This window comes from Athene cunicularia (genome assembly GCF_003259725.1).
Source record: "Athene cunicularia isolate RWA chromosome 7 unlocalized genomic scaffold, athCun1 chr7_part2, whole genome shotgun sequence".
Taxonomy (NCBI): domain Eukaryota; kingdom Metazoa; phylum Chordata; class Aves; order Strigiformes; family Strigidae; genus Athene; species Athene cunicularia.
Window position 1 is genome coordinate 3,339,815 of NW_020799108.1, and position 27,845 is coordinate 3,367,659.

General features: G+C 39.0%; 1 protein-coding gene across 2 annotated transcripts; it reads left to right on the forward strand.

Moving 5' to 3' along the window:
- On the forward strand, positions 1-27,845 carry CREB1 (cAMP responsive element binding protein 1). Of its 2 annotated transcripts, XM_026853220.1 has the most exons (9): positions 49-108; positions 2,376-2,454; positions 6,439-6,560; positions 9,992-10,138; positions 12,080-12,180; positions 15,039-15,181; positions 16,659-16,841; positions 18,240-18,390; positions 21,330-27,845. In XM_026853220.1, the coding sequence occupies exons 3-9, from the start codon at positions 6,447-6,449 to the stop codon at positions 21,472-21,474; spliced, it is 984 nt and encodes a 327-aa protein (XP_026709021.1). In that variant the 5' UTR covers positions 49-108; positions 2,376-2,454; positions 6,439-6,446; the 3' UTR covers positions 21,475-27,845. The 2 variants fall into 2 exon arrangements, with proteins under 2 accessions (XP_026709022.1, XP_026709021.1); XM_026853221.1 differs by lacking the exon at positions 2,376-2,454 and having other exon boundaries at positions 1-108.

Sequence of the window (27,845 nt, forward strand, 5' to 3'; positions counted from 1 at the left end):
GCTGTAAATAAAATTACTTTTCTCTGAACATTTTCAGTCTGGCAGCCATTGAATGGAATTCATAAAGCAGCTGTTGAGCCGCAGCTGAAAGGACTGCCGCGCTGCAAGGTAACAGTGGAAATGTTTACAGATTTCATGTGAATGTCCTCGGTAATTACACTGAAAAGGTGAAAACAAATAATAGCATACAAGAGCAGTGTTTGATGACCTTTTCCATGCTTTCATGGTGGATCTGTGGCTTCATAAAGCCACATATAGTAAATACAGAGTGAGTCAAATTCCTGGAACTTTGGATGGTGGAGCTGTATTTGCTTCCTGAACAGTTGTACTGGGCATGCCTGCTATGAATATGTCTGAATACAGGGCTTGACAAACAAACATTGCCTCTATTTTCCTTCCCTCAGCCCCCTTGCTGCCCTGGCCATTCGCTGCCATGAACAGCTGGGTGGCTGGATGCTGAATGAGATCAAGAACCTAATGTGGCAGGAGAGGTGGCCTCTGCAGGTGATGGCTGGGTGCATGTCTGACTGTATGTGGCACAAGTTGGGCTCAAAACAGGCATTGGTTTGTTTGGTCTCTGCTCTGCACTGTTTATAGAGTCAGTCATGTTCTTCAGAATCTGGGTGTGTACTTTATTAAAGAAGAGGAGAAGGAGACTTTAAAGCATGTCGCTTGGTAAAGCTTTGCTTGCTTGTGAGCAGGCTGTGACAGTACATCTGAAGTGTAAAGCGAACCGTGTGGCCTCAAGGTCTAGTTATATTGTATGGCAAATAACTGTCAGCGTAAGCATTAACTGGTAACAGTGAGCTGTCACCACAATGTTAATAAAAACAAAGAAAATAAAGGCTTGTAGGAAGGGGTATTGCTGAAAAACACAGAAAGCTTTGGGGCATTCAGGTCCTTCACATATGAAAGTGGATAAAGAGTTATAACTGCTGTAACAGCCACAGTGAGGTATTTTGGTTCTTGGATTTAGTTGTGTTTGGGAAAGGACCTCCACCTTTTTTCTCCAGTCTATCCTGGGACAAAAAAAGCAGCCTTTTCTGAAGAGCAGGAAAGCTCTGGCTTATGTGAGCAAGGAGAAACCAAGGAGCAGAGTCTAATGTTCAGGAAAGATGCTGGAGTTTATGGGGATATTTGGGATAGGAGAGAGAAAAAGAAGTAAGAAAACAAGATATACCAGGGAGATCACAGATATATCAGTAGATGGATATTAAAGAGTGAAGAAGGTGATATGAAAGCTGTGGGAAGACAGAATTATATCTTCCTGGCTCTTTAAGCAGATGGGAGGGTAGGTAACTCTGCTCATGCTCTGAATATACAGCATTAATGTTCACTTTGAATAGCAGACATTACAGGAATTACCCTTATCTGTAGCACACCTAGTTTAGCATCCTGTCTTTAAGATACTGAAGATCAGTAGGTACCTCAAAAGACTGCTGGAACCTGCAAAAATGACATGTGACATCATCTCGCTCCCCTCATGAAAACCTTTATTTGAAATTTAAGGATTAGAGATTGATTTAAATCCTCACTCATGAGGTTTTATCTTCCTTTCAGTTCTGCACTACTTTTGGTATGAAATAACCACACCAATTCTGGATATTCTTGGATATTTTTGTTATCTGTGTGCATGCCTAACCCCTGTTTGAATCCTGTTAAATTGTTTATCAGCAGCAGCATCAGTGTTCTATTTGTAAAGTACATGAATCACAGAATCACAGAATCAACTGATACATGAAGTATCAGTGTTCATATATTTTAATAGATATTTTAAAATTTTTGGGTTTATACTTATAATTTGCAACCTTTCAGCTTCGCTGTTCCTATAATCAGTGAATGTTTCTTGTTTACTTACCCTGTTACTAGTTTAAGTGTATTTTTAGTGTTTGAAGCATTTCTCTCCTTTCTGAGGTAAATAATACAGTTCTGTCCAGTCTGCTCATACAATACATTTTCATTGCCCCAGATGCTTGCTTTCTCTGAACAAACAGATTCCACAGAACCCATTTTTAAGATGGGCTCACAGTCTCTGCACTGTAATCCAGCTGATGTAGAGGGTTCATCTATACAAATACAGTTTTTAAAGATTGCCCTGTATCTTATTACTGTTGCAGTCTGACACTTCAGCTTTTTGTGTCATAGACACATCTTAAAGAGAAATCTGAAGTGAACTATCTGCAGTAGTGCTGAGCCCCCTTGGCAGGTTTATGCAACTGATGGATGGGTTTGGATTTTTCTACAGTGTGTGTAGTTCAGTATCCCCTGCATTCTGCAACTGTTTGTGTTTATTAGCATCCATCTTCTGCTGTCCTGGTGTAAATTCAGCTAGAACAGTTAGTTATCTTCTGCTGGACTTCTTTCTCCCACTCCAGGTTTGGCTAAAACAAATTACTGGGTGTCAGCTGAGTGTTTTGCTGTTTGACTCTTCACCTCCGCAGTTTCAGATCATTAGTAAGTTTGTTATTAATAAAAGTACTAGTAAGTACATTAATAGCTCTTTTGAACTAATAAAGGAAATTGTGTATTACATAAAAGTTGAGAGTTAAATTGTCTCTAAACAGGTAATCTCATCAGCTTTCTTAACCTAACCTCAGAACCTATAGGCAGGGTGTTCTAGGCGAGCAGACTCTGCTTTTCCAACTCTGGTTGTTAATAGCTGTTTTTTCAGCTGGTTTCATTTAGAATACTTCGTTCAAGATGAACTACAGCAATTACTAATTTTTTCTCGTAGTGTGAGGAGGTTGTCCTCTCCTAACAGATGGAAGGTAGCCTGGAAGCAGGGAGGAATGAGAAGGTGTGCTCCCTCTGCTCCCATGTGCCTTCTCAGCCCCAGACACTTGTTTCCCACTAGGACACTTTCAGATCACTGTCTCCATTTCAGAAGTCCCAGTGTGGTGGCTGCCAGGGAAATCAGTGCCAAGGAGTGGGGTGGGCCACTGTAAATGGGGCAGGAGGAGAAAAAGGGTGGGGTGGTGGGATGGGCCTAAGCATCCACAGGAACAGAAGGACGCTGAGGTACCAGTCAGCAAAGCTTGTCTAGGCTAGGGGTGTACGAGAGCTTAGAAAGGAGGTGTAAGGATTGGCATTCATTTGTATGGTTGGGGAGGTTAAGGTTTCAAACCAAACAGTGTTTCATCTGTTACATTGTAAATTGCAAGACTAATAGGCATTGCCAACCTTATTTTCAACCATCATAGGTTTATCCTTACACACAACAAGTAGTTATGTTCTAGATGCCTGGTCGTGACAATCTTAATTACACCGTTTTGTTAAAGCAAACATGAAACAATGTAGTAATCAGTGTATCTCAGATATGCTGTCCTGATGCTCAGAAATCTTATTTCTTCTTTTTTTTATGAGTTACTGTAACAGGTAGTAGTGAAGATGTTGGGATACAAATACTGTGATGTATAAGTGCACGGTAAATTGAACCAAACTCAAGAGTACTGAGAACCTGTAAACAATGTGAAACTAAGAGCTTGTCCTTAAACTATAAGTCATGTTGGAAACTTGCTTAAACTGCATGTGTCAAGATGTTAATCTTGCAGGCTGCTTCCTGCATTGCTTGGTGCTTACCGTATGTTATGAGGAGGTTCCTTGTAGGTAGGTGTCTGCAGTTCACGTTAAGAATTTGATTTACAAAATGTTGATGTTGTACAGGAAGGAGCACCTCAAACAGTTAATGCTTTTGCTGATTACATATGCAGAAGGTGATGCAACTGTGGAAACGAAGCTTGTAAAACCAGAGGTGCTTTGCCGAATAGTGTGTGAGAGGACTGGAAATTCTTCCTAGGAAGACATTGCATTTATTAGCAGGAATTTGGCAACAGTTCAACATCTACCTTTGCAGACAGAGCTAAATACCCGATTCAAGAGACTCCTCACTTAAACATTTCATCTGTTTCTAGTCCCATTTGTATAGCAGTTGACTCCAGACTGGACTCATGATTTCTGTCAGCAAGCAAAAGCATTATTAGTTTTGCAGCATACTTGAATTTGTAGCTGGGAAATTGTTTTTTAAATTTCTTTTCAGATGCTTGGCTGGGAGATGTTGCTAATGCAAAAGATATGATCCTGAAATGGTTCCGATGAGGTAGTCTTTTGGCTGGAGTCACCAGGATACATGCATAGGAATTGGGGTACAATTGTTGATTTGCTTGCCTTGGTCAAACTGGCTGATACTCAAAAAAAAGTGATAAAACCAAATATCTCTTTAAAAACTAAAAATCAAAGGGTCTGTTTTGTAGTTTGCACTTTTGAAAATATAGGATAATAAAAAAAAATAATTGGGCATATAACATAGGGGACTACGACTGTTAAAATACATCTTGTGTGTGTTTAAGTTGGGGTAGAAACCCACTTAAACTTGTCATTAATTAAGCTTTTGAGACCGTTTGGTGATATATATTACACATAGTAATATTTCTTTTGTGCTTTCTGGAAGATGAAATGCAACATGGAGAAAACGGTACTATAGGAAAGAATGGAGTTGTATTTGCATGGACACAGGCTGTTCTTGAAATTCTTATAAAAATTTGAATGTCTAGACTACTTAAAATGCAGTAAGTTTACAATTAATTTAATTCATGGGCAGTTTACTAGTATATACATATAGGTAGAAAATTGTTTACCTGTAAGCATTTGTCAGACTAGTACTTGGTTTATGTGGGACAAAAATCATGGCAACAGGGAGAGGCAGAACAAAATTCTGGGTGCTTAGAAGAATTTAATTTGCTTTTTAAAAAAAATTGTAATTTTTCTTTCACAGTTTGTTTTTAAGGAAAATCAGGTTTAATTATTTTCCTTCTTTTCATTTCCTAAGAGTTTCTAAACTGATGTTGGAACTAAATATTTGGTACTTAAACATTTCAATGTTCACAAACAGAAAAGCTTATTTGAACAGTCACTTTCAGTACTAAATTCACAGGTTTTGATTTATATACATTGACTTGCTTTCTTTTGATGTGAGATGCAGCTGCTACTTTGAAATACTGTTTTACCTTTGTTGATTAGCAATCGTTTATTGTAAGACAGAAATTTCATATACTTAGGGTTGAACTGTGATTCTTCTGCTTTAGGCAACACAAAGAGCATTTTCTTTCCTGTAATACTGAAGTATAGTTTGCATTGTAAGGAAGGTTTCACTGACATTGTGTTTAAAATTAAATGTCTTGAGTGTGATCATGGTACTACCACCTGCATTGATACTTCTGGGTCTATTCCTTGGAGGGCCAATGGAGTTGAGCAAGGAGAGGGGCATTTCTCCTTCATTCCACCTTTCTTCTGATCTGTGCATCCTCTGCCTCCAGGCCCTTTCCCAAAGCAGAAATGCTCTACTGGTTGTTTTGCTCAAGCTCTGAAGAGAGGTGTGCTGCCTCAGGGTAGCCAGGGGTCTGAGTAGATAGGGCAGCACAGGGCAGTGCGCAGGATTAGTATTGTGACTGTGGAGGTAATGTCCATTCTTAATATTTGGTATTTGGAGTTCTGTATAATACAGTCCTACTGCTGTATCACCATTTGGAGTGTTTCCTTGTATTTTGAAGTTCTTTTTTATATATATTAAATATTTTCATATCAGTATTTAAAGTAGAACTCAAAAGTAATTTTCACAGATCAGTGCAGAATTTAACATTCATTGCACTCTGCCTACATGCATGGGTTTGGAAGTTATGCAACCTCTTTTTATAGAGTTGTATATTCTAGTGATCTAGGCTTGCTCAGTTATTGCTTAGAAATATAAGTATATTAGGAGCTGTATATGATACAAAACTTAGGTCATGACAAACTACTATGTACCTCTAAATATATATTTATTTGTACTAAGGTTCAAGTAGAAATGGCTTCCATCGTTATGTGACTTTACCAAGTAGAAAAGACTTAAGTTTGCTGTGATGTAAGGCCATACAGAGTCTGGTTGTGGAAAGAATTTGCATGGAGATGTTGCGTACTTAGTTTAGATAGAAGAAAGCTGAAAACTAAGTGCCCAAAACAGAAGCAGTTTTTAGTGGTTATCTGCAAATTGTAGTTGTGGGGGAGAGGGAGGGCTGTAGCAGGGCATATGGTCACCTTGGCACTGAGGGAGTGCCCTTCCTGACAAACTGCTGGTCATTATTCCGAACTGCAGAGGTACTCGATCATCATAGTGCAGTTGCTAAAGCAATTTTTTTAAGATGAGCAAAACACATTTTTTCTGATTTCATTATTGGAGGAGACTGGACCTGTTTTTCAGAAATGTTCACACAGAAAAATCAGTCTGAGGCAGGCACCTGGCATGGAAAAATATTGCCTGAATGCTAATAGTTTGGCAACATTTTAATAAGCAAATTAAAGCAGTATGTAGTAATGGGAATTCAGCTGCAGTGATTGCTACCAGATCCACCAAGAATAATGGACTTGCATACCAACCCAGACTTACGACAAATATTGTGATTGTAGGTAACTAAATGACCATGGAATCTGGAGCAGAGAACCAGCAGAGTGGAGATGCAGCCGTTACAGAGGCAGAAACCCAACAGATGACAGTACAGGCACAACCACAGATTGCAACGTTAGCCCAGGTATAAAATCATATGGTGTAATAGTTTTACCTATTGGATAATTTTTTTAATAGGGATAAATGTCTGCTCGTGGGCCTGAGAGAAGGTTCCATTGATGATTCTGAAACAGGTGCGATGTATAGTCCCTTTAATGTTTGTCTTCACATTTTTAAAGCAGTAGAGATTTTTATCTTCCCATCACATTGGGCTGTTAGTTCTGAAGAACTGTATGTGTGTAAACTGTGTAATGTTAACAGAATAATAAATGAAAATATTTCTAGCATTCTTTACCATAACCATACCACTGAAGGGTATTTTTTTCAAAACATGTAATTAACTGTCTTTTTTGTATTGACTGGATTGTTTTGCTGTTATGTTTTCTGTTAGAAACTTGTCTATAGCAGTCATCTAATTCTGAAGAAAACAAACTGAAAATATAGATAAATAATGCAGCAAATACAACATCTTATCAGATGGGATTAATATTATAAACATTATAATCAAGTGGAACAACCTGGCATTTGACAGCTTGTGTTATCCTCTTGTCTTCAGAATTTCACAGAATTGTTGGCTGATTAGAGAGACAGTAGTAGATAATTTATTATCCCCAAATTATTTTGGAGAGACAAGAAATGTGGTCCCAGCTACATCTCTATAATTTTGGAACCTGGTTTCATTCTTGGATACACTTGTGGTTGGCAGAAGCATCTCCATTGTATAAATGAGTACAGAATCTGTTCAGCTCTCTTCTGTAACCATTTAATTTTAAAACTGTTTGCAGTCTGCAAAGAACAAATGGGTTTTTTAGATCTTATAGTTTGGGGGATTGAGTGTCTTTTAAGTAGCACAAGTATTAAACCACTTACAATTTTATAATTAATATCATTACACCTTTTGGTAAACCACAGATAGTGCACTTCCATTCAAGTGATAGTATAGCGACTGGAGCTGTTAAAATGCACAGGGTGATTTTGTTGAGTGAAGCAGTAGTGTGAATTTACAGGCCACCAGCTGCCCTGTACCAGCTTGCCTCTTTGGGCAGTTTTCTCACTGTCTAACTTAGGCACAGGATGTAGGTGGTGTGAATAACACTTCAGTGTGAACTGAGTGGAAGTAGTTTATTTCTCTTGCAAAACCAGTAAACTGCTTCTCACTTGGTATGCATTAAGATTTAGTCCAGAGAAGCAAGAATGTTTTAAATTCATGTGCTAGCATACTAACCTCCAGGTAGCTGAACTTACACGTATGCAGTGGGCTGAATGCACTTTACTTGGGCAAAATTACCCGGGTACTTGAATGAGAATTTTTTCCAAGTGAGAAGAAGAAGCTCTACAACTATGGTTAAAATTTATGTGAACCACGAAGAAATATGTTATATTTTTTCTCCTTTCTTCTGTTGTTATTCACTGTATTATTTGCACCGTAGCTTTTCCCCAGGCTTTGTATTCCTTCTGGAAGTCATACAACAGTCTAAACGTAATTCCTTGTCTTGTTCACATGAGTGTTACATTATTCCAATATTTTTCATATGTGAAGTGGAAGTGTTTGGCGTTAGGGAGTGCCCTCAGAGGCTTAGGCAAAACTAAATAAGTAATTATGTCAATTTAATTCTTTCATTATCTCTTCTGAGGTCACCCCTCTTGTAAGCTTAGTTTAATTGCTGCATTTTTAGTGAGTTCAGAGTAGTTTTCAGAGTCAAAAGGAAACACGTTCCAGTTCCACGAGGTATGAGTCAGTGACATCTGCAGAAATTACACTCTGCTGTTGGCTTAATTCAACTGCAGAGTGGCCTCCAGTTGATCAGCTTTGCTGTCATTGCCAAGGACTATTTAGTCAGACATGCATTATTAAAAAAGGTTGCTTGGCAAAGGAATATAATTTGCCGAAGGAAAGTGCACTTATGTTAATCTCAGCCCCAGTTTCTCTCTGATGTGAGTTAAGTACCACCACATAATGCTGCAGCTGTTTTCCTGAAAGAGGAAGGTAAAGGCAAACACAAATTTGTGGATTAGGGAGAGACAGATGTGGAGGAGAGAGGTCTACATGTAATTCCCTTTAGTTTTCTTGTTAAGCAAGATTTCCTTGTAAGTAGTGGATTTTATGGAAATTCAGAGATCAGCTACTGCAGCTTTTTGAGAACCACATGTGCATGGGGACAGCAGAGGATTTACTTCTGCATCTGGTATGCAGCAGCTCTTTGAGATTAGGTACGACAGCAGTGCAGCCCCATCTCGCACTGTAGCTACGTGGATCAAATTTCTTGAACACTGGAGGATTGTTAAATTTTCCAAACTTGAGTGTTTAGAAGAAGGCTGGCTAGTCAGTGACCCATGACCTGGCTGAGGTCTGCCAGAACAGCTCGCGTTTGCCTGCAGTCCTTCCAAGGGCTGTGATGGTGTGAGCTGGGCACAAACCGAGGGCTGTGTGCACTGGCATGACAGCCCTGGCACCCTCCTGCCTTTCAGGAGCCCCCCAGCCTTGAACATGCGCATCGTGTCACCAGACAGTTGCTGAGTAGTGGACGTGCACCGGGGCACCCGCCCAGCCATGTAGGAGCCTTGGTGCATGGGCCCGCAGCTGCCCGTAATAGTCCTTGTGAGCTGCCAGAGTGCAACCTCCCGCAGGACATGAACATCGCTGTCCTCGGAGCCAGGGCCCTGCCAGGACATGTGTGGCTGGGCACGCAGTGCTACTGTACCGTGCTGAACTCCTTAGTGTCTCCCTGGTGGTATAGCTGCTATGCAGACAGTTCTGTGCTGTAGAAGGAAAGTTGTGTTTAGGAAGCGAGGGTTTAAAATGTGGGCCATTTTTCCTCATAGAAGTAACTTAAGACTAGAGTTTGTGTTGACCCGTTACACTGAATCACAATAACTACCTACCAACCATTTGTTTCCGCTGCAAACCCATGGGTTTTCTGTCTGAACACATGGTCAGTTTTCTTCATTTAAATGGACTTTGCCAGCTACTCAATATGGTTTAGTCTCTAGAAAGTCTGAAAGGTACGACTCTAAAAATTTTAACTTCTTACATCTGGCAAACACTTTTCATTTTCTTGAGTGAGAACAAAAATAGCTCCACTCCCATATGTTTCTGCCTTTGACTCAGCAGTGTCTGTAGGAGTACACCCGAGTCCTAGCAATAGCTAACTGAAGTAAGAGAAAGGTAATAATTTGGTTTTATTAGGTTACCTCAAAATAGAGGTAGTTGTGTTTTTCTCATTCTTGTCGGTGGTTTTACAAGTGATGTTTTGAGCCTGGAGAAATTCTGCATTAGATTAATCTGTAAAGTAGGTCAGATGTTGGGCTTAGTCAATTCAGGGGGTTTTTATATTATGCTGAAACATTTGGGTCATCTAACTGGGGTTTAGAAGAGGCATCATTTCACAAAAAGTGAAATGGTAGTGAAGTAAGATTTTCCAGTAACCTAATTTATGCTCACTGTCTTCTTTGCAGGTATCTATGCCAGCAGCTCACGCAACGTCTTCTGCGCCCACGGTGACCTTAGTTCAGCTGCCCAATGGGCAGACGGTTCAAGTGCATGGAGTAATTCAGGCTGCCCAGCCGTCAGTTATTCAGTCTCCACAGGTCCAGACAGTTCAGGTACTGACTGAAGAAATTGCTAATATGTGAATTGGGCCTTTTGAATAGTCCTGCCAGTTCACTGGTTTCTAATGTGTTTGTGTCCTGGATTGTGTTTTTGCTTATATAAAATTTCAAGAGCAATTTGAAGGCAAAATCTGTACAGTATTTGCTACTCGGTGACTTTTTGTCTGTTCTGGTGTAACCACTTTTCACTTTCAAATGCTGCTGTTTCATTTCCTTCTAGAGTTTGGGTGGTGAGTTTAACAGCTTCGTGGTTTTTCTTAGAATATTACTCTACTTTTTCTCTCTGCTGTATTTTCATACATCTTTATTGAGTAAGAGTTCATATTATTCTGAAGTGAACAAAAGAGAGGTTTTTTTAAATAATGTAATCTTTAATGAGGCTGATATTCTGGGATGAGAGTCTTTGCTTGTAGAAAATATTTGCATTGGTTTACAAAACAGATGTCTGTATGTTAATGGTCCTTAAAATGAACCTATCAGTCCTCTCATAAAAATGGTTTTAAAATTTGCCTGTTGAATGTTGTTGAGTTTGTAAAGCCTTAGCATTTTCTCTTCTATAAAGCAAGACAGATAATGCAATATGATGAGGTGGCTTGAAGACATAGGAGACAAGTAGCTTGAAATCTTTAAAACCTGTAACTTTTTTTTTTTAACCACTTTAAGCTCAGTGTTACTGAATGCAGAAGGAGAAATTGCTTGGCATACAGGAGCTGCACAGGGCAAGGACTGTACATCATTCCTTTGCTGTTAGTACACTGAGCTCAAAAAATATTTAGTTTTAAAAAGTAGACATTGTGACTATTTGATATAGATATTTAGCTGGGTATTACTTTAAAAAATAATAAGGCATGCATAATTCAAAACTAGGCCATTGTGATAATAATCTGTGTTTACTCTTTGTCAGCTTTAGTGCTGGCAGGCTCTACTCTTCTCAGCCATTGAAGTGAAAAGTTTAGAGTTTTAATCTGTCAGAGGTGAACAGTTTTCAGATAAGTGCACAAGTTACTAGCCCAGAGGTGGACGATAGGAGACTGACAATGAAACCATGCTTGGAATTCAGCTGCCTCAGTGCAAAGCCAGGCTGTTTGGTTATTCAAAGCCCAGTAGTTCACAGTCAGCCTTGGACCAGTCCAGGCCCTTTATCTGATAACTGAGATTTAGGCACCAGCAAGGTTTTGGGGAATCTTCCCTACAGTGCATAAAATGTCAGACTGTGAGGTATGTTTCTCACACAGGCATTTCTCTATTCACTATCTTTAGCTTTTGTGTATTTGTCACATGACTATAGGCTTTTGGAAAACAGTCTCTGGTTTTATGGATTGGAGATTTTCTACATTTTTGGCACACTCTGAGTATAAAATTATTGAAATATGATTGATACAAACATTTTAGCTTTCCTTCATAAACTTTGTCTTTTCTTAGCACAGATGTTCAGAATTGCAGCAGTGCATCTTCATGTATGACATTTTCCTGACAATTCCCCCCACCAAAGGCAGTCTTTCTATAACATATCTACCCAATTATTTATAAATGGATGTTTCTCAGCTTCAATATTTTGCTATTTGTTTCCAAATATTTCTGCTATCTTAATTTGGTTTTAGTTATTCTCTCCCTAAATTTTACTAAAAAGTCTTTCTTTGTTTCCTTAAAATGGATGGAAAGAAGGACTCATCGAAAGTAAAAAGTCTATGTAATTACTGTTTATATTTTCTTATTGGAGTATTTGAATTATAAAGGACATTCTCACAGGTGGATAACTGACTGTGGTCATTCTTCACTGGATTTTTGACTAAACAGCCTGCTCTTTCTGTTCATTGCCTAGGTAGAAGCACTGTAGAGTACTTGCATTGTAGTTTTTCACAGGATGTCAACATTTCCGTAAAATAAAGATATTGTAAGTGTCTTGTTAAGTTTGCTTGCTGTTCTTATTTACAGATCTCCACTATAGCAGAAAGTGAAGATTCACAGGAATCAGTAGACAGTGTCACAGACTCACAGAAACGAAGAGAAATTCTTTCCAGACGACCCTCCTACAGGTATGGATGTTAACAAGAGAATCATTTTGCTTGATGGATGCATTCTTCACATGAGGAGATGAACAGTGTGATTGTATAGTTATTTTTACATTTACCATTTAACTTGAAATCTCTCTTCTGCAACATCTTTCCATGGAATAGGACGTTAAGAGATAGGCAAATAGGAGGAGGAGGAAGAAACTTCAGCTGTTACACCCAGTTAAGACAGAAATGAGCTGAGAATAAACTAATTGCCACATCTGTGAAATACTGAGGTATCATCCTGCTAGATGCCTTAAGAGATAGCTTTAATGGATACTTAATACATGAAATACACTGAAGCTTTGCGAGAAAGTTGCTTCTGTATAATCTATAGTCCGCAAAAAATCAACTCTGTTGTTTTTCATTATTCTTGATATGCTAGCAGCAATCAAACTTAATTCCTTTCTCTGATGAGATTTTTCAATGAACTTGTGTTATATGGCTCAGAGAGAATTTCTGCTTAAGCAAAATTGGTTGTGTTTAAAGTTCAAAAAGTCAGGGTATGAGCTGATTGTAGTGAGAGGCATCTTGTATCTTTAGTTGTCATGGCAAGTACTTCTGCAGTAAGACCAACTGAGGTGCTCCTTCACATGTTGTCAGTCATATGTTACCTTATTAATTAAGCCCTTGCATAGCTTTTTGTGGCTGTACTAAATCTCACTTTTCATTCTTAAAACATGCTAAGTAGCATTAAGGAGCAGCTCTGGAGTTCAGCAGGTTTTAAGTGACCTGTGGATTCCTGCTGCTTCAGAAAGTTCAGCTGCTCCTTTTTTCTTTATGAGCATAGCCTTAGAAATATAAGCCAAACTTTAGGCCCGAGCATATCTCAACCATTATTTGTTTTTAGCACTTGCCAATTATTTTCTACCTTCTCCAGCAGCCTTCAAGGCTGTTCTGCTGAAGATAGTGAAAATCATTGCTGAAGATCCCTAGCTATAATAGATCTGGGAAGATATTGTGAGGAGCAGTGTTGCTAACTTCAAGGCTGCCACAGACTTCCTTGCAATCTGCTTCTGCAGTGAGACACTTGCTTTTACTATATATGGAAGAATGGCTGTATATCATGAGACAACAGAGCTGAGTAAACAAGCAGCAGAATTGAGAAGAGGGTACTTGTGCATGCTAACTTCTCATTAAGATGGACTCCTTTGCATACACTGATGCCACAGCACAGCCTCTGTCCTCAAACCAGATCCTGATGTCTCAGCAAAACTTTGTCATTGTAAAACTTGTATACGCAGCTCAGCCTCTGAGCCAGCGTAGGGGTCACATCAGAAAGGCCGAGCCAGACTACTGCTGTATTTAGTGAGTTCCCAGTTGGCATTATTCAAGCTGCTGTAACTGATCCCAAAGACAAGATTAGGTACAGATAGTTTCACAGAATTGAAAGCTGTGCTCTACCTCAGAAACTCCACTTTGATCCTGCTATTGAAGTACACCACATGTTCCCCATGTCAGTTCATAGCTCCTATATTTGTAAAGCTGCCACCTTACCTTCTATCTTAAATCCACCTTTATGATGGCAAAGGTAGGTTTTAACCACCAGATTGTATCTGACATGAGCTAAAAAAGTGGTGAGCTGTAGTTTCTTCTATTTTGAGCTGCTTGGGTTTTGCTCCTCATCCTCCCTGCTCTCTCCATATTTTTTCATCTGTTCTGTCTACTAGTTTTTCTGGTCTAGCACCGAGATTGCAAACTCTCTGGATGGGAATTTTTTATTTGTCCAAGTGGTGCTTGGCAAAGTGGAGTGCTTGTGCAATGCTGGGGTTCTTGCACGCACTCAGAGTCAAAACAGCAACAGCAAAGCTCTGTTTGTCAAGTTGCTTAGCAGAGTGACTGCTCTCCCCAGTAGCTCTATACAGATGTTCTCACTCCCAAAGCCTTATGAGCCTTATTTAAGAAATTACTGTTGTCTTGGAGCTTGCTGTCTACAGCTGTGTTTGCTTCATCACACTTTGGATTCTAATAATAGTCCACAGGAAAACATATGAGAATTACAAAAAATGTTACCCTTTACCTAAGTAGCATTTTGCAGTGACATAATAGAATATACCAGTAGTGAAAAGGGCTTGGCAGTCCTCTGAGGGACAGTGTTTGCTCTAAATGATGCAAATTGCATTAACTGCTATGGTCAGTCTTACAGTCATGTTCAGTGGGACCTGTAGCAGTGATGTTTTGGCTTTGGATAATTAACCCCTGGAAGTAATTAAACAAACTGTTCTTCCCCTTTACCCGTGCTAATCTCAGAGCTTTCTCAGGCAGGGCACCTGTAACCATAACTCTGTGACTTCACTCAAACACTCAGTATTGTCTTCCAGGCAGGTGTTACATTATAAACTGGTTCCTCTTCACAAGCATTTCTGCTAACTTCCTTTATATTCAGCTCTCTGGCTGAGGCCTTTACGGTCTCTGAAACGGAGCAGTTCCCCTAATGTAAGTGAGGAGATAGGTTTTTACATACTTTTGCTTTCTTCAGATCTTTGTGTGACTAAAAGCAGGAAACAAGTGAAAATGGATGAGAGAGAAACATGTGTTTAAGAACAAGGGAAGGTTGTGATAGCTGTATCTTGGGGTGAGAAGAACCTGTTGAGAAGCACCTGTATCTTGTGTTGATAAGCACAGCTGTTCTGTGCTGGCTTCTTTGCCCATCTGTGCATGGCACTTTGAACAATCCTCTTCAATAAGTTTGAAGATAGTGCAGGTTTTTCATTCTGCACCCGTATTTTCCTTGCTGGCTTACTGCACTTTTCAGTTTTCTCCAGCATTATGTATCAAATAGACTTTTTTTTTTTTTTCCACTTTTTATTAAAATCTCTACAACACACTGTCTTTGCCAGAAAAATTTTGAATGACTTGTCCTCAGACGCCCCAGGAGTGCCAAGGATCGAAGAAGAAAAGTCTGAAGAGGAAACAGCAGCACCTGCCATCGCCACTGTTACGGTGCCAACTCCCATTTACCAAACCAGCAGTGGGCAGTACAGTATGTAGTCTGAATTTCTCAGTGGTGCTAGTAAGTGGGGATGAGAAGATGAAGAACTATTATTTCTATAACTGTTTGGACTAGGACAAAGCAGGAGGTGAAAATTAGATTACTTTAATATGGCTGTTTGATAACTGTGCCTTTTAAACACATTCCTATTGTAAGTATTTTAAATGTTCAGTTAACATTCTGGGACTGCTTGCCAGTTAGTGCAGCTAAATACATCCTGAGGCAAAATATGAACAAATCGTAATGCTATTACAAACTTTTTCACTTAAGGAGCCAGATGAGGTAATTCAGAAATTTCTTTTTTTTCCTGGCAGATAATTAATACTGGTTCACAAAATTGTAACCTCATTAATAGAAAAAATATTAAAGTCTGGAATTGCATTTTTAGAAAGTCCTGAAAATATAAGAACTTCAGCAACCTTGTTTAAAATACTTCATAAATATATGTTTCTGTGTTTTATTTATTCACTAGATTTTATAGATCTAGTGCTTTGACTTACAGATTGAGGATACAGCAGTAAACCTAGAATTCACATGCTGTCTCACACAAACACACACGATATTAAATATACAAAAGGGAGAAAGAACTACTTGTTTACATCTTTCTCTTAAAATCTCTTCAAAATTTTGTATCTGTCTTTACTCCTTAGTCACTTTGCCTAATACCCTACTTAATTTTAGTGAAACTGATGTGTTTAACTCTGCTTTCATACCATAACTGTAAAATAACTGCTTGTCCAGATACTTGAGATTTTGGTGTGTCTGTATATAGGAACACAATGAAATTCTGTAGAATCACGAATAAGGGCTGTTGTCTCAGTACACTTGCATGGCAGGATTGAGGGAAGGAAAGGAAAAAAAAAATCAGCAAAATAGGACTGCTTGAAGGAAAAAAAAAAGTGTGAAACTGGACTTCTGTGAATGAAAGCACTGCTAGGAAGGTGCTGAGGAGTTTGTAGAGAAGGGGGGATACAATCAGAAGAAAAAAAGCCAAAGCGAGAAGAAAGTGACACACAAGATGGATAGCAATAGCAGCAGAGGAGACTGAAGGGCATAAAGAGGATGGAAGAGGAGAGGAATTTCAGATGAGAAGAAAAAAGAAAGGACTGAGGAAAAGACCTAAACCAACCAAGAAGAAAAATCTTAACTAACAAATTAAAAAATATTCCCTGGGGAAGAATTGTAGCTCCTCTGTGTGATGCCGTTTTATCAGAGAAACTAATTCATGGTTTAGGCTGTGTTTTTTGTCCCCCCCTCAAAATATGGGTCTCACAAAAAATTGGAAACTTATTTTCAAAGCATGATTTTTTAAATGTACATTAAAGCCATGCATCTGATTTAAGGGTGTATAAGCATTCAAGGGATTTAACTCAGATCAATATTCTTCCATATCTAGGTTTAATACTCTTAAGTTAATGGGTAAATTAGTGTCTTAAATGCTGTGTCAATTTTTTTTTTTTATCTTCAGTTGCTATTACTCAAGGAGGAGCAATACAGTTGTCTAACAATGGCACAGATGGAGTACAAGGTCTCCAGACATTGACTATGACCAATGCAGCTGCAACCCAACCTGGCACCACCATTTTACAATATGCACAGACCACAGATGGACAACAGATACTTGTACCCAGCAACCAGGTTGTTGTACAAGGTGAGAAACTTCACAGCCAGTCATACTGTGTACCATTTTCTCCATGCAGATATAAGTTACCAACCTAACTCCTTCAAATGTGTCAGGAAACAGAATTAACAGCTTTGGCACAGATAAGTTTCTAGGATGATTAAAGGATATTCTGGACAAAGCTATTTGTCTCATTTTCTTGGAACCTTTCCCTTCAGATTGATAAAATTGTGGATATTTGGGGTTTAGTACTTAAAACAATATATTTATTTTTGTTTCCCATGCTGTTTTTCCTGTCTTTTGTCCACACAGGTTTTTTTACATGTTCTTCAAAAACTGATACCACTTTAGAGTTCCGAGTTCTCCCAGATAGTCATCTGTGACAGTAGATTGAAAGAGAAGCATTAAAGTTAGGAAAGGAGGTTGTTTGATGCTTTCTATAAGGACACTTTATTAGTAATTTTTCCCCTTTTCAATTAAAAGTCATCATTTCTTCCTATTGTGGCTTTTGTAAGTAGTCACCAAGTACTTGATCGTTGAGTCTTAGAAACATAGAATAATTTAGAAAAGTGCCTTAAGAGGTCATTTGGTCTAGCCCTCCACTTAGAGCAAGCAGGGCTACTTCAAATAATTTGGGGGTTTTTATTGTATTAAAATATATATATATATATGTTTTGGTTTATTAAAAATTGGGCAGTATTAAAAATTGTTTATTAAGAATAATAGAAAGGTGTACCCCTGCTTTTATGATTGTAAAGCAGATGATTTGAAAGTTACCCAGTGAAGAGGTCTCCAGGCATCAATGAAAATACATAGCCAATAAAAATGCTAGTGTAGCATTGATCTTCTGGTTTTTGTGTTGTCAAGGACGTGTGATTTCTTCAGGTGGTACTGTATTTTTTACAAGCTCAGGCAAATACGACACACTGCTAGATTACAATAAACAAACAAAAGAAACCCAAGACCTTGTTCATTCTAGAGAAGTAGTGAAGTTGAGTGTCTAGTTTGCACCATTTCTCTCTTGTTGGAGTAAATGCTGTATTTCTAGACCCTTTTTTCTGTGCCAAAGACTTACACATGCAGTTTCTTCTTTTGCAGACAGACATTTGGGGCATAGCTAGAAATACTGCTTGCCATCTTTCATCTTCTTAAAACTGCCCAAAAAACAGGGAAGTAAAAAGAAGTAGACTAAGGGAGAATACAGGAAGACAAATCAAGTTCCAAAACACAAATGAAGACTTCTTCAGCAGGAATGCCTAAAACTTTGCATAGGTTAATAAACTAGGGCTGAGAGAGCAGTGATGCCCCAGATGATGGTCATCCCTCCTGTACTGTAGCCCCGACTGCATGGTTAGATAGATGACTGGGTGCTCTTTGTGGTGACAGTGCTGTCAACAGGCTGACATCGTGTTCCCTTGTGTTTTTCAGCTGCCTCAGGAGATGTGCAGACCTACCAGATTCGCACTGCCCCTACCAGCACCATTGCACCAGGCGTAGTCATGGCATCCTCTCCAGCACTTCCAACCCAGCCGGCAGAAGAGGCTGCACGGAAGAGAGAAGTGCGTCTAATGAAGAACAGGCATGTACATCTAGATCATTTTTTTGCCAGTCAGCTTTGCACAGAACTAGTGTTAAGCACTAAGGATCCTGGTCTTTCTTAGCCATTTTATGAAATGCTTTCTGAAGAATTTGAGAAGCACATCTGCTAATGCCGTGTATTGTGACTATGAAACCTTAAGTAAAAGTGTCAGATTCATTCTGTGGGGTGTGTGAATTTGTTTGTTGCCATATAATTGGTGAGAGACTTGTTTGACTGCAGATGTGTTCTTACAAACACTGAGGTAAGTTGATTTTTTTTAGGTAAGACGTTCATGTAGTTTCCTTTCTTGGATTCTTTAACTTAGCTTTCTGCATGCATTCTCCTTGCTGCTGGCCTGCCTGCACTCTTCACGAGTGCTTTCTTGATTGTCTCACTTGTTCCCTTTAGCTGCTTCCCCTTTGGGTTTTATTCTCTGGAGGGAGAAAGACTTAAGGAAAGGCTAAACGAGCAGCTACTCCTTTTGAAGTCTTGTGGAGCCAGTAGTGGCAGCAGAGGGGCTGAAAGAGAGGGAGAGAGAGGAGACTTTACCCTGTAGGATTTCATGTGTGAGGAAGAAGAGCCAAGGCTCCTGGGGTGGGGCTTGGTGGAGGCAGCAAAGGAAGGGAGCAGCAGAGAGAAGGTGGGCATGATGCTCCTTAGGCCTATGCTGTGGGAGAGGGTGGGCCTTGAGCTGACCCATCACACCAAGCTTGAACTCTGTCTGCAGGCCACAGATTTGAGTCTGTATGTTACACTGTGATGCTGGGAAAACAGTGCTTCCCTCCCCTCTCAGGAGGAGAAACCCCATGAAAGCACTGTTTACTTCATTTGTCAGCCTGAAAAAACTGTTACGTTGTACAGGTGCATTTATCTTCTATAGACTGCTGAGCTGTGAACACAGTAGAAAGTTACATGAGCAGACCCAATGCTTATCTGAGGGGTTTTAATTAAGTAAATAATGCTGAACAGCAGAGTTCACTTTTTTTAAAGGTTTTTATACAGAATGCCACCCATCTCCCCTTTTCATGTATTTTTCTGATACCAATGAATAGTAGATGTCAACCTTTCAGGCTCTGCATTTGAGAAAAAATTAATTAGCATTCTGAATCCCCTCATTTAGTCAGCAGTCTTATTCCAGTAAAAGAAAGCTTTTGTGTTTGGGAAAGCCAAGAAAAACAATAGGGAATTACCCCCACTTGAGTTAAATTGACAGCTTTTGCAACAGTATCATGTTGCATGTGATGCTTTTAGCCTGCCAGCTTAATAGATACTTGCAAATCTAGGCTCCATAGCAAAGCAGGGGAAAGGGATAGAGAGAGGCAGATGGTGAGGTGGTACTTATTGGAGGATTATAGCGTAAATATTCATAGATATTATTGTGCAAATTTTCTGTGTAAATTTTACATTTTAAAAGCTCTCTTGTAATTCAGGATAACTCTAGCTGTTCATAATGAATAACTCATGCATGCAGACTTGAGGTGGCTTAATATACAACCCAAGCTGGCTCAAAAATTACAAAAAGAAGGAAAAAGTTGTCACCCGAGAAGACAGGTTAGTAGTTTGCACTCGGAGAAACTTCTTGATCCAGTAGTACTTAGTCTTTTGGTGACACAAGTAACAACAGCCCAATATGACTTAAACTCTAAATGTTGCACATGGCCCACTGGAGTGCTGCAGGCATGTGAAATTGTATTTTTAGGAGTGACAAATGGACACCCGAGTCCTTTCAAGGCTTACAAACTAGATTTTCTTCATCCTGTCTCATTTGTGGAGCTGAATTTCAAAAACTAATTTTAGAGTCTTCTTACAAGGTGGGTCCCAGAACAGATGTTCTTTTTTACCTAGTACTACAACTACTATTTATCTCATACACAGAAGAACTGGGTTCAGTTTTGTCCTCTCATTTCCCAGAACATTAACTGTGTCACCAGTCTATGTAGTATTTGCAATGAAGGGATACTCAGACTCTCCTTTTGAAGCTGCTCTGCTTTGTACCTAAAGGTTCAGGGGAAGCAAAGCCTGTACATTTACATGTATCTGCAGTGTGTGGCTTTGACAAGCTGCATTGCTGGAGGAGAGCCTTCTCATCCACACACAGCATTTAGCCTTGTGCTTACTTTGCACATGGGTACCATTACTACTGCTGTGCAGGATAGCTTCTGCCTTGGTGTTACTGCCTTCAGGATGCTCAGCAGCACATTAACATTCAGGTATTTTTTCATTGGTGTTCTTAGTATGTTACCAAGTTAACTACAGGCAGCTCATCTCTACAAGCAAGCGTTAAAAGTTTGACTGTCTCAAGATCTGGTTCAGCATATTAACACTGGCACACCAGACAAGGACTAAAGAGTGATACGGTTGCTAGTTTATTTTGGGGGGGGGTTTTGAGTCATTTATATCATTGCATTGACATAAACATTATTAATGAAATTAAAGTATTGCTCAAGAGGAAATATATGAATGCTCTAAACACAGCTTTTTTTGCACCAGTTGAACATCCAGACCATTAGTATTTGGTTGGACTGCAGCAAAGGGAGGAGTTAAGGCTATGAAGAGATTAATAGGTGAACATTGGTCTTATTCATGTTTTTATTATTCATCTGTTATTACAATAAAATGAATTAAATCACTGCAGCAGCATTCAACTCGGCCTAAAGGCTCCTGAAAGCAGAGTTTTGTCATAGAGTAGGATCCTTTTCTCACAGAAGCAGAATTTTATTGGTGTTGACTTACTGGGATCTGCATGTTGAAATGTTCTGTGGATCTTGAGTGTTATGTGATTTGTGAGGAGCAATTGTTATGAACGCAGCAGTTTTTCCTAACTTGTATTTCTTAACAATACAGAAAGCAGTACTAGGTAAAAGTTTGACCTGAACACTTAAGTAGGCCGTGTCTTCAAGTGATTGTTCTGGATTTGAATGGCCTTTTTTGCTTTGCAGAGAGGCAGCACGTGAATGTCGCAGGAAGAAGAAGGAGTATGTGAAATGTCTAGAAAATCGAGTGGCTGTGCTTGAAAACCAAAACAAGACACTGATTGAGGAGTTGAAAGCACTTAAGGACCTTTACTGCCACAAATCAGATTAATTTTGGATTCCCATTTTCACTTCTCCAGGTGGGATAAAGACTGGTTCTGGCTATACCCAGAAAGACAAAGTAAACTTTTTATTTTCTAAACATTTCTTTTTTTCTATGCGCAAAACTGCCTGAAGCAACTACAGAATATACTTCATCTGTGCTTTGCATCAAACTGTGAATGTTCAAGTACTTGCCTCCACTTCTCCCCCTACAAGATTATTTTCATCATCAATCTCAGCGTGAAGAAGAACAGGCTTCTTTCTCGTCTCCCCATCCTCTTCAAGGAGTAACAGTGGTCACTTGGGAAGTTACTGTGGGGAGGGTCCTTTTGTAATGATTTCAAGAATTTGTGCTGAGCTCTTTCCATTGCCTTAGAGACAGAACCACCCCAGCCTCTTGGTCCAGAGAACTGTGGGCCACATACGTGGAGCGTGCATGGTGCAATGAAGAAGCAATGTTTGCCAAATCGATTCCACATACTCATTATGAACTATAAAAATACACAGCTAAGCAGCATGCCAAATGAAAGGCATTTCACAGTCACATTCTTGGTGTGGAGATAACATACTTTTTTCAAACTAGCCCAGGAGGGTTTTGGTTTGTAGGCTGTATTAAACCCTCCTGGACTAGTAAAAACTTCCATACCTCAGAAACAAATGCATTGAAATGAGCTCCACTGCTCAGTTCTTGCTTCTCAAAGCTTATGTGTGCAAGTGTGTTCAGCATTCTGAATGCACAAAAAGCTAACTCCAACTTCATAGGATATTGTTTGGGAAATGATATTTGGATGGGAGGGGAATTCAGAATAAAAAAGGTACAATAGTGACATTTTGAAAACAGTCATGTAGTAAGCAAGGGTAACACATGAAAGCACTACCTATTTGTATGCAGAACAATTAAGCAGTTGAAGCATGGCCAACTCCACATATGTACTCCCTGATGACAGTATAGGCTGTGTCCCAAGTCCTTTCAAGCAGTGAGGCTATTTCTATTTCCCTACCACTGTCTCATGTAGTGGAAATTATTGTACTCAACGGAAGCATCAACCTGGTTTGATAGATTCTTTTTCAAGCTTTGAGGCTGCCTTCCATATGTAAATTGCAGTATGACAACTACCAGGACAACCTCAAATATTGAAGAGGACTTCAAACACAAATATTCCAGCTTCTGCTTCGCAAGGGACAATATTATTTGTTTGAACCTGGCCAGGCTAGCTAAATTCTTAATTTATTTGGAGGATTTTTTTCATGTAAAGAAAGGATTAGATTTACCAAGTAACTTATTCCTGTGAGTAATATTACTCATGTGCCTCAGATGTTTGCAAGATCAGATTTTTTGTGTGCACTGATGAAATGTGATCTTCCCCAGATTTTCATTGTTAAAAAGGTAGTTCATGTTTAGAAACAACTCTGTACTAAGCATTAGGACTTCCTCAAAAGAGTCATGCTCAAAAAGAACCAAAAAATAACATCAAGAAGTCATCAGAAGAATGTGTCAGAAAGAACCATGTGCAGTTTGTTTATTGGCCCTCTGAAGCCAGTCTTGATATATTAACTTGGATCATTTGGTGGCGTAAGTTTATTTGGGCTTCTGGTCAAACTTCTATGTATAGAGACGTATGAATAAGACTCTGGTCTGTACTAACGCCTTGCCTAGCAAAGTATTAGCTAATATTTTTTTCCCCTTCACACTATCTGTTTTTAAGATAAATTTCAACTGTACAATCAGATAAATTAAGATAAAGTTAAGATAAATTTTATTGTACAATCAATGTGACATTATAAGAAGAACATTTGGAAGACTCTGGGCAGTTGAGTCTCAGCTAAGCAGTATTAAATGTTACAGTTTTCTCATTTGAAAGGGCATTCAGTTTCCAAGAGACTTTAAAAGGAGCAGGGTTAAACTTACAGCATTATTGTTGTATCTGGACTTATCAATGAATTCAAATTACTTTTGTATTTCAAGAAGAAACTTATGTTCAAGTATTAGAATTATGAAATAATTCATTTTCACAAGTTTTGAGAGGGTGTATAAATGGTCTATTTTTATCTGCCATAGAGAATTGATTTTCATGGTTTTATTTAAGGAAGAAAAGTTACTAGTTTAGCAATGCAAATTTAAATAAGACTCTAAATTCTCAGCAATGCTTTTATAAAAATTGTCTGATTCTTAAAGTCAGAGAATACATACAACAGTTACCAGTGTTTCAGAACTAGTGCTGAAGTAGTACTGTTGATAACGCGGGAGTCATTCTTGTAAAACATGAAGCTCGTGATGTCCTGATTTACACAGTCATACGGAATGGTTCCTCCAACTTTGAGAAACACAGAAGAGGCTGTACATGCCTACATTAAGGCTGTTTCTTTTGTAGAACCATCCATATGCAAAAACTTGAGTTTTTGCAGTGAACCCAGATGAGGCCAGCCGTGATCTGAGAGCTGTTCCTAGTGGGCAATGAGCAGTGTCTAGCGCTTGCTGCTAGCCACTCAGCACAAAGCCTGGGAGCTGAATGGACCAGGGACCCTAAAGTGGTACCCAGATGGGGTTCTTTTAATACAGGGTTGGTGCAAATTTGTGCAGCAGTGTGAGGAGAACTGTTAACCAGTTTGTCTGTACGTGGTCTGCAAGTATGTAGATTTAATAGTTTAGACCTTACTAGCAAATGATGTTTCACTAAGAAAAAGAACGTTATTTTAAAGTACGTAGGGATCTGCAAGAATCTTTATTTATGCTGCACTGAGGATTTAGGGGCTGGGATTTATTTAATGGAAATTTTAAATGACAATAATAAAAAATGTACTAGACCAAGTACAGGGCTGGCTAGGGTTACCCATACATGCTTTACTATTCATATTGACCCAAAAAGGAAAGAATATGATACAGGAATCCGTTCATATGTTACTTACAAAGTAGTGAGGTTGGGGTAATCAGCTTCTATAAACTAAGGCCATTTGGAAGTAGGATGGAAATTATGCTGGCAGGGGGGGAGGGAGGGTTAGTTTTATATCTCACAGTTGTGAGTTTTCAAGAATTGATAGCCTGTTTTACCTGAAGAGAGGGTTAGAAAGGGCTAGATCCATTATGTTCATAATAAACAAGAATTGATTTGAAATATAATTTTTGTAATGTCATTATTTTGCAAAACAACAGCACCGATCAGGCAGTTAAGATATTGTCAGAGGTGCTCTTTTAATTTAGATATTCTTGGAAAATACATATGTATAATATATGTACATATATATATATATACACACAGTATATAATCTACAGCTCTGAGAGCTTTTAAGTCAGGAATGCTGAGTATTATAGTATATGGAGGTCAGAAAAAATTTTTACTTTTCTGTGTGTGTCTGGGTGTGTGTGGATGTGTGCGCGTGTGTGAAAGCTTCCCCCTGCCCCCCAGTAGTTCTGGGCTGCATTATTCTAGCGCTTATTACTGATTTGTTTTGTGCCGTTTCTCAGTTATGCATTTTCAAGAATTTTATTTCAACTTTCATGCCTTTTGTGAGGTTTGGTTTTGTTTTTTATTGATGGAGATTTTTGAAATTATGTAAACAGTTGTTCTACAACAACCACCACCCCCCAGAATAATTCACGTTTGTGCTTTCTTTCTTTGGCAGCTATATATCAAAGGCAAAACAATTGGAAGGGTTGTTAAGGTGTTATTTTCTGGTTCCACTGGTAAGACTTCTGGTTTTCTCCTGGGGTAGTGGCGCTGCATTTTTATTTAAGCAGTGATTTCAGCAGAATCAGGTAGTTGCCAGCACCATTGCTTGTATCTGAAAGCACAATTTTAGCCTGTGATGCTCGTCAGGACTGTACAGACACCTGAAGGTTCTGGCTATTCTATAGTTGGCATTTGAGTTGTAGACCACTGTCTTCTCTGGTACTTGTACATTGATCAGAAAACTGGTGGGGCGTTTGGAATCATTAAGAGGCTCAGGAAAAAAAAAAAAAAAAAGTTAGTTTTAATAAGGAAAAACAGCCCTGATAGTTTCTGATCTAAATTTGTACTACAGTTTTTTTTAAATCTGGGCTTCCAGTAGACTGCACCTGCAAGTAGTCATCTGTTAGTGAAAACTGGCCTCTGCTTGTTTATTTTATTTTTGGTTTAATTTATGACAGACAGCCAGTGCTTTTTGTGGGTTAAAGACGTCTCCCCATCAAAGCAAGTTCAATATCAGTGGCTGCAAATCTATGACAATACGTAAAGGATTTCATTGGTTTTCTAAGACCCTTTTTTTATTGTCATTTTTTTCACCCTCAAGCTGGTTAGTGATGTAACATTTGCCAATGATCTAACCAAAAGGTCATGTATTTATTTTTGTTACACTATATTCTTTGTAAATGTTTAATTAAAATGTGCACTTTTTATAAAAAAACAAAAAACAAAAAACACAGAGCAAAAAAAATTAAGAGCAATTGGGTGTGCTTGAGAAGCTTCCTGGTGCAACTGTTGTAATCCTGCTGCCTGCACACAATTCACTCCTCTGCACACAGCAGTTGACTCCTTCAGAAATTTAACTTGCTGATTAGCACCTGGCATCCAGCAGGCATTACTTCAAAATGGCAGGAGATCTGAACTGGCAGAATTGAAGACGAAAGAATTAAGTGTGTGGTGTCTCAGAGCAGTATGTATAGGATGGATGTGAAATTATTTTTAGAATGGAACTAGTTCAGCGATCCCAATGGGGAAAGGGAGGTTAATTTGGAAGGAAAGCTAAACTATTTTTCAGCCACTTTATTCCCCTTTTCTTAATTTGAGATTTGGCTGCAGATTTTACAAGCTGCATTCCAAGAAAATAAATCCAAAGGCTTTCCAGTTCTTTGACACCAGGAAGCAAAGGTACACTGGCAATGTGTCACCCTGCTTTAAAAGATTTAAAAAAAGTACAGCCACCTTTCTTTTGCAGGAACAATGATAATTTAGCTATAACCCTGAAATCTGTCACTGTAAGCAGGTTTTCAAAGCATACAGTACACTGATGGGTCTCTGTACTGTGCCTGGGAACTCATTTCCCTGAGCTCTTGAGTTTGCTAGCTGTAAAAGACACTGATTTTGCAGAAACCTGAATGTATCATGAAGCTCAGTTGGTCTGGGAGGAGCCAGACTGATGAAGAGAAACAGGGTGCTGAAATCTGATCTACTGTGTGCTTGTGACAGGTTCAGGTCTGTGGATGGATATGGCTTAAATCTGTACATCTTTGGAGAAAAGGAACCAGATCCAGTTGGCAAAGAGTGTTTGCATTTCAAGTGGTTTGCCTTGGAATGTGGTTTTTTAAAATGTATTTAAGCTCTGCCCCGCAGAGACTTGCTTGTGCTAGTTTGTGTAGGACAAATTGAAGGCAGTGGCCTGTTTGCATTCTGGTACTGCAACTGCAGTTTGTTGAGTTCAGGTGTCACTTCCACCAGCGAGAAGCAGGAGAAGCCAGCTGTCCTCAGGAGCTGTGTGCCGGCAGGGAAGGGGCCAGGGACAGACTGTAATCATATGCCGCTGGCACACTTCGTAAGCTGACCACTTACTGTACTCACGAGTTGGGAGCAGTCGGTTCACTCACTCAGCCTCAGCTATGTATTTCTTTAAATTAGGGGATAGCTGAGTGAGAGCACGGGGAAGGAAGGCCTTGAGCCGGTTAGTCATCTGGAAATGGCCACTCTTAAGAACTAAGGATGTTCAGATGCTCTCCACAAATTGTGTTTTTTCCAGGTGCCACTCCATTTTTTTTGTGTGTAATGACATTTATTTATATTAAAACATTAATTTTAAAAAGCTCTAGAACTTCGAGTTTGTATGAGATTTGAAACTGTGCTGCTTATATGACCTTCAAGGGATGGGATGGGGAACAGGGCAAGAAGAGGTGCTAGTTGGCAGCCAGCCCCTCCACAGACTTGTCCACAAATTGGTTGTTCAATTAAAAAATCAGTTATTTCTACTCTGGATTTGTAATTTGAAATTGTTTTGGAACAACGTTTTTCAGGGAAGCTTCCAGAGCGAGGGTTGTTATTATTCTCCTTTGTAATGTAAGCTGGAAAGAGTAAGTTCACCTCATCTGCATTTCTGATTCTTTACCCAAACCATGTCAGCACAGAACAGGGTATTTGAACTTGACTCCCACATACTTGTGGAAGTTAAATACTAAATGAAAATCCATTATTGGGGGAAAATAAATTCTTATTTACATCTCCCAAAAAATCTAGAAACATCCCTGTTGTGGTTTTTTTTTTTTACTTTATTTTTGTGCTTTATCTGTGTTTTTTAAAAAAAAATTGTACTGGGTTATAATGCATTTTATTAACACTATGTACATACTAGATGCTTTGTGTTTCAGAATGGTAGTAATTGCTTTGTATATTAAAGTGATTCTTGTGAATTTGTGAA

Excerpts from the sequence above, each read along its gene's own strand:
- CREB1 (XM_026853221.1), top strand. The coding sequence starts at position 6,447 with ATGACCATGGAATCTGGAGCAGAGAACCAGCAGAGTGGAGATGCAGCC. Across the intron at positions 12,181-15,038 it reads TCCAGACGACCCTCCTACAG|AAAAATTTTGAATGACTTGT; the intron begins GTATGGATGTTA and ends TGTCTTTGCCAG. Across the intron at positions 16,842-18,239 it reads CAACCAGGTTGTTGTACAAG|CTGCCTCAGGAGATGTGCAG; the intron begins GTGAGAAACTTC and ends TGTGTTTTTCAG.